Source organism: Silurus aristotelis (genome assembly GCF_946808225.1).
Source record: "Silurus aristotelis genome assembly, chromosome: 27".
Lineage (NCBI taxonomy): Eukaryota > Metazoa > Chordata > Actinopteri > Siluriformes > Siluridae > Silurus > Silurus aristotelis.
The window spans coordinates 15,335,576-15,343,075 of record NC_139600.1 but is presented as its reverse complement, the minus strand read 5'-3'; the positions used below and the strand labels follow the sequence as shown (position 1 = coordinate 15,343,075).

The 7,500-nt window shown below is 42.6% G+C and overlaps 1 protein-coding gene and 1 long non-coding RNA gene across 11 annotated transcripts in view; one reads left to right on the top strand and one right to left on the bottom strand.

The window, feature by feature from the left end:
* The window catches only part of LOC310721400, a 145,893-nt gene that overhangs the window by 95,282 nt on the left and 43,111 nt on the right, over nucleotides 1–7,500 (top strand). The window lies entirely within an intron of this gene.
* The window catches only part of tbc1d1 (TBC1 (tre-2/USP6, BUB2, cdc16) domain family, member 1), a gene marked incomplete at its 5' end in the record, with an annotated part of 42,814 nt that overhangs the window by 25,016 nt on the left and 10,298 nt on the right, over nucleotides 1–7,500 (bottom strand). Inside the window, one exon of one of the 10 annotated variants that reach the window (XM_083532713.1) lies at nucleotides 4,350–4,641. The exons of 7 other annotated variants lie outside the window; for them this stretch is intronic. In XM_083532713.1, coding sequence (XP_083388839.1) covers nucleotides 4,350–4,379 — 30 coding nt within the window. Of the gene's footprint in view, nucleotides 1–4,349; nucleotides 4,642–7,500 lie in introns of those variants that run through there. 2 more of the 10 variants (XM_083532718.1, XM_083532720.1) reach the window with 2 other exon arrangements.

The window sequence follows — 7,500 nt, the reverse complement described above, 5'->3', positions numbered from 1 at the left end:
GGAATTTTATGTTTTGCGATTGTTCCCCATTGACTGCACCGAACCGTGAATTAAAATCCGGAGTACATACAGGAATGTGTGTGCATTTACACCTCTAATTAATAATAATAACAATGATATTATTGATAATACAAATAATAATGCGTGTCTCATTGAAGCGGAAAAAAAGAGCAGCAGCTGCTATTCCTGGAAGCGTTACATGTACAACAGAGGAAGAAGAAGTGACTACTGGAAATCATTTCAACCAGTGTGTGTGTGTGTGTGTGTGTGTGTGTGTGTGTGTGTGTGTGTGTGTGTGTGTGTGAGGGAGAGAGAGAGAGAGAGAGAGAGAGAGAGAGAGAGAGAGAGAGAGAGAGAGAGAGAGAACAAATGCTTTTCTATTTAATATAAACAGTCGATATAAACATCACAAACCACGAAGGTCACAGTTTCGCAATTAGAAACAGAGAAAAAGAAAAGCTCGAACCGACTGCAACTGAATTTTACATATATCACTACATGGTCAAAAGTATTAGGACACCCGCCTTTTCCCTGCCCGCGTTCCGTTCTTTCCTCAAAACGTTCCCACAAACTTGTATAGGACGTGTTCGGATGCTGGAGCGTGAATTTTCCGGTTCGCTCCAACCGTAAGACCCGAAACCTGTTCCTGCTGCATGAAGATCTGCTTTGCATAGGGTTGGAAGTGAGTGGAAGATCTCCCGTTCTAAAGCTCCGAAAACCTTTGGGATGAAGGTGAATGCTGACTGCACCCCGGGAACCTTCTCACCTCGCCTCCATAGGTGCCTGACTTTACTAACACCCTTGTGGATAAGCACGGATCTCCACAAAATCTAGTGAAACATCTCGAAGTGTGGAGTTAATAAGAGCAAATAGGGACTCGATGCGAAATGGGATTTTCAAAAAGAAGCCCCCCCCATACAAACATCTGTATGAGCGCTAAATTTAAACGTCTAATGCATGAGCACATGACAGGATTATCATAGAATCGATAAGGATATTAAAAAAAGTTCAGTGGTGAAGGCATTAGACTCTGGATTAGAAGGTCAAATCCCAGCACCATTGCTGGGCCCTTGAGCAAGGCCCTCAACTGCTCAGCTGTAAGTTGCTCTGAATAAACTCGTCTGTCAAATGCCATAAATGTAAATGGCACAAAAGAGAAGAAAACGGATTTGATGCGGAACTGCTGTGATAGAGGAATAAAATGCTCAGGGGAAACCAGCCATGGAGGAGTCGTGCCCTCGAGTTTATTTCAAACCAGCTGAACCCTTAGGCTTTACTATTTTCACCAGGAGAAAATCATGATGGGAAAAAAATAAACTTATCTGTAACACTCACAAACATGTGGGACAGAAAATCTGGTTCTGATTTGTTCTTATGAGTTGATTCTTGACTCCTGATTTGTGACTCGGTTGTGTTTCAATTCAAGGCGTTCCTGTTAATAAGAAGTCGACCGACAGTATTTTTCCGATACTGATATCTAGAGTAGATCGTACTTGCGGAAATAATGCCTAAAGTTTTTAAAATTTGAGATAATAAAAAAAAAAAAACCACACAACACTCCATGTAAAATATTACCAAACTTTATATATAAAAAATACAATAAAATTCGCCTCTAGAGGTCGAAGGTCTCGTAACGACAGTGAACAGGAAGATGCTTCAGCAACCGACGCAACCCGGAAAAACTGTACGGATTTTTGTTAATAGCCGACAATTCCAGCAATTAACTATCGGTGCTGAAGTCTTATCAAACTCAATACTAAACCAAAAAAAACCCAAAGTATCCCTTTTTTTCAAGAAGGATTTTTTTTAATCTACGCATCTCTTTCTCTCTTACAAAAAAGAAGAGAGCGAGGAGCAGAGTGAAGGATTAAAGCACCGATGCATAATTTTAACAGACAGAGCAAAATAAGGAAACGAGGAATGAATACGCGAGTGCACCTCTATCGAAGGTCACACAGCATTGTGGGTAATGTGAGGAAAAACTAAAAGTGGAAGTGAGGGAGGAAGAGAGCGAAAACGAAAAAGAAAGAGAGAGAGAGACAGAGAGAGAGAGAGAGAGAGAGAGAGAGAGAGAGAGAGAAAATGTGGGTGTAACCGGGTCGTGTCGAATCTTGTCCAGAAAAGGAATGCAAAGTGCATTATAAGTACGCTGAGTTTCACCTATAACCAACATGCTGCTTCACTCACTCACTCACTCACTCACTCACTCACTCACTCACTCACTCACTCACTCACTCACTCACTCACTCACTCACTCACTCACTCACTCACTCACTCACTCACTCACTCACTCACTCACTCACTCACTCACTCACTCACTCACTCAGAAGCTTGTTTATAGCCCGAGCCCAACCTAATGACGTTTAATGCCAACCAAATGCCAGCCTGCCGGAGTGCAAACTGCATGATGTGATGAAAGCGCCTACACAAACACACACACACACACACACACGCACGCACACACACACACACGCACGCACGCACGCACGCACGCACGCAGGCACGCACGCACGCACACACACACACAATCTCTCAATGAGAGCTTTGTATCAGACGTAATGGAAGGAAAATAAAACCAAAGCCCCCCACCCTTCCTTTCAACAGGTGACCATGAGAGAGAGTGTGTGTGTGTGTGTGTGTGTGTGTGTGTGTGTGTGTGATTAGTCCCTCACACACTACAGGACAATCCTTGTTTCTGATTGGCCGAGAATCGCCTGGGACATTAGCACTGCTACGAGCGAGAGGACAGTTTATCGGCGTGATCAGGTGGGCGGAGCATCTCCATGGTAACACTAGCCGACTCCATAAGCATTTGTATGTGTATAGGGAAGAGGGCAGATAGCACTTTGTATTCTTTGTGTAATCCTAAGAACATTCCTGTGGTAGTGGGTGGAGTTAGAGAATGAGTGGGAGGGGCCAATTAAGGGGGAAAAGTGGGAAGGGCTAAAAAAAAAAAAAAAAATCCTAAAGACCTAAAGAAAAGCCACGCCTCCAGAATAACATTTTAACATAAGAGAAGTATAACATGATAGTCGACGATGTATTTGTATCGATATCGTGATGTTTATTTCGTATCACTCACCCCCTCCTGGTGGCCCACCGCAAGTTTGTCTCCGTCTCGCACTTTGAGCGCAGTGTCACTGTTTTTGTGTCTTTTATTATTAAACTTAAAAAACAAACACAACAATCCCAGGGGTATAAAAATATTATCCGCCTCGATGCTTCATTTAGTCCATTTAACTACACACGGAGCACTGCGTTTCCCCACGGACCATTATTAGTGACGCACCACCCGCTTAACTCTGGAGAGGTAGAACTGAAGACGCTGCAGAATGAAAGAGGGGACGAGGAGAAGATTCGGGCCACAGGACACGACAGAAAAGTCCAAAGTTTGGGATCATTTTAAACTAAAACGAAGAAAACAACATTTACCTTCTTTTTTAAAAAATTTTTAAGAATTGTAAAATAGATTTTTATGGTTTTATTTATGATGCTTTTAAATTCTATTTATATTTGCATTTTGATGTAATATGGCAATTAAATAAACTAAATGGGAAAATCCTGATAATTCTGCAGGTCGAGGGAGTGAATGAATAAATAAATAAATGAAGGATGGATGGAATGAAGACATTTGTTAAAGTCTGCTGAAATAAATAAAAGTTAAGTAGATCATATTAAAAAAAATTTTTATATTAACTAAAATAGAAAATTTTATATTAACTAAAATAGAAAATTTAATATTAAATGAAATATTAAAACACACACATCTAATGTAAACTATTTAATTACATTTGATCACATTTAATTTTATTTAATCAATTAATCTGTCAATTTAATTGATCTCAATGTAATTAATATGATACATGTATTTTATTCATTAGATTTATTCTATTTTATTTGTATATATTTTTATTACGCACCGAACCGTGAATTCTGTGTATCGTTACACCCCTAAAAAATACTGCTCTCGTTCTTTCTCGATTCCTACACTCGTTTATCTGACACTTTTACAGATCAGAAAACACAAACGCATTCCTGAGGTGTACGTCTGCAGCGTTTTTCTTTCTTTTCTTTCTTAATTATTTTTAACTTTTTTTTTTTTAGCTGGAGGTGTTTCAGGACTTTCATGATTCTTCTTCTGATCAATAAATCCTTCCAATTCTAACAAGACTTTAAAAGTATGTTAGGAAGAAAACACACACACACACACACGCACACGAGCGCACACACACGCACACGCACACGCACGCACACGCACACGCGCACACACGCACACGCGCACACACGCACACGCGCACACACGCACACGCGCACACACGCACACGCGCACACGCGCACACCTCACCCACCTTAATCAGCCAGTTTAACATCGAAGGCATGGCCGTCTCGCTTTCTCTCTCCTTCTCCCTACATCTCTTCCTGTTCTTCCTTCATAATCTTTACTCCTCGATACGTTTTCGTTGCGCTATTTTCTTCTCCTGCAGTCTTTTTCTTTCTCTCTTTTTCAGGAACACGCCTCCTTCCCCTGCGCTTCAGATGATGTCGATGTTACTCATGAGAGCACTACCTTCTCCTTTTCGCCTCCTCTCTCTCTCTCTCTCTCTCTCTGCACCTTCTCATGCTACTTGACTTATTACTCTGTGTGTGTGTGTGTGTGTGTGTGTGTGTGTGTGTGTGTAGTTTTTCTTATTCATCTGTTTCTCAGGAGTCCAATGCCTCAAGAGGACCAAAAAGCATCTGAGTCAGACAAACACACAGCTGTTCCCCTGCCACCTCACACACACACACACACACACACTTACTCAGGAAGCCAGATAAGCTGAGAGTACTGTGAGAGTACTGTGAGAGTACTGTGAAAGTACTGTGAGAATACTGTGAGAATACTGTGAGAATAATGTGAGAGTACTGTGAGAATAATGTGAGAATAATGTGAGAGTACTGAGAGAGTACCGAGAGAGTACCGAGAGAGTACCGAGAGAGTACCGAGAGAGTACAGTGAGAATACCGAGAGAGTACAGTGAGAATACCGAGAGAGTACCGTGAGAGTACCGTGAGAATAATTTGAGAGTACTGTGAGAGTACCGAGAGAGTACCGTGAGAATACCGAGAGAATACCGTGAGAATAATGTGAGAGTACTGTGAGAGTACCGAGAGAGTACCGTGAGAATACCGAGAGAGTACTGTGAGAGTACTGAGAGAGTACTGTGAGAGTACTGTGCGAATAATGTGAGAGTACTGAGAGAGTACTGTGAGAGTACTGAGAGAGTACTGAGAGAGTACTGAGAGAGTACTGAGAGAATACTGAGAGAGTACTGTGAGAGTACTGAGAGAATAGTGAGAGAGTACTGTGAGAGTACTGAGAGAATACTGTGAGAATACTGTGAGAATACTGTGAGAGTACTGAGATAATACTGTGAGAATACTGTGAGAATACTGTGAGAGTACTAAGATAGTACTGAGAGAATAGTGAGAGAATACTGTGAGAGTACTGAGAGAATACTGTGAGAGTACTGTGAGAGTACTGAGAGAATACTGTGAGAGTACTGTGAGAGTACTGAGATAATACTGTGAGAATACTGTGAGAGTACTAAGATAGTACTGAGAGAATAGTGAGAGAATAGTGAGAGAATACTGTGAGAGTACTGAGAGAATACTGTGAGAGTACTGTGAGAGTACTGAGAGAGTACTGAGAGAGTACTGTGAGAGTACTGTGAGAGTACTGAGAGAGTACTGAGAGAATAGTGAGAGAGTACTGTGAGAATAGTGAGAGAGTACTGTGAGAGTACTGAGAGAATACTGTGAGAATACTGTGAGAGTACTGAGATAATACTGTGAGAATACTGTGAGAGTACTAAGATAGTACTGAGAGAATAGTGAGAGAATAGTGAGAGAATACTGTGAGAGTACTGAGAGAATACTGTGAGAGTACTGAGAGAGTACTGAGAGAATACTGTGAGAGTACTGTGAGAATACTGTGAGAATACTGTGAGAATACTGTGAGAGTACTGTGAGAATACTGTGAGAGTACTGTGAGAGTACTGTGAGAGTACTGTGAGAGTACTGTGAGAGTACTGTGAGAGTACTGTGAGAGTACTGAGATAGTACTGAGAGAATAGTGAGAGAATAGTGAGAGAATACTGTGAGAGTACTGAGAGAATACTGTGAGAGTACTGAGAAAGTACTGAGAGAATACTGTGAGAGTACTGAGAGAATACTGTGAGAGTACTGAGAGAATACTGTGAGAGTACTGAGAGAGTACTGAGAGAATACTGTGAGAGTACTGAGAGAATACTGTGAGAGTACTGAGAGAGTACTGAGAGAGTACTGAGAGAGTACTGAGAGAATACTGTGAGAGTACTGTGACTAATCTTGAAGTAAAGACAACGTGAACCAAAGTCTCCACAATTTTATTCATTTGACATTAGAAAAAAGAAAACACACAAAGTCATTGGTGTTACTTCCTGTTTCTATTTTCTATTTTCAACAACAGCCCACGTGTCGGGGGTGAAGTGGTGAAGTGGTGACGAGGGGCGCAATGTAACGTAACGTCGTGTAACATAGTCCAGAAAACAGACCAGAGCGGATTATCACACTCGCACTGAGAAATATGAGGGAGAGTCCAAATATTTATGACATTCTGTCCATCGTACTACCCTCTCACACTACATTCTCACTGTACCCTCTCACACTACCCTCTCACACTACATTCTCACTGTACCCTCTCACACTACATTCTCACTGTACCCTCTCACACTACCCCCTCACACTACTCTACCCCCTCTCTACCTTCTCACACTACCCCCTCACACTACCCTCTTACTCTACCCCCTCACACTACCCCCTCACACTACCCTTTCACACTACCCCCTCACACTACCCCCTCACTACCCTTTCACACTACCCCCTCACACTACCCCCTCACACTACTCTACCCCCTCACTACCCTTTCACACTACCCCCTCACACTACGCCCTCACTCTACCCCATCACTACCCTTTCACACTACCCGCTCACTACCACCTCACACTACCCTTTCACACTACCCCCTCACACTACTCTACCCCCTCACTACCCTTTCACACTACCCCCTCACACTACGCCCTCACTCTACCCCATCACTACCCTTTCACACTACCCGCTCACTACCACCTCACACTACCCTTTCACACTACCCCCTCACTCTACTCGACCCCCTCTTTACCTTCTCACACTACCCCCTCACACATTACCCCCTCACACTACCCTTTCACACTACCCCCTCACACTACGCCCTCACTCTACCCCATCACTACCCTTTCACACTACCCGCTCACTCTACTCGACCCCCTCTCTACCTTCTCACACTACCCCCCTCACACTACCCCCTCACACTCTACCCCCTCTCACATTACCCCCTCTCACTCTACCCCCTCTCACTCTACCCCCTCTCACATTAAAAAACTACAAAACACTCAAAACAGCTAACAATAATTAAGAAATCCATCACTACAAACCAATTTT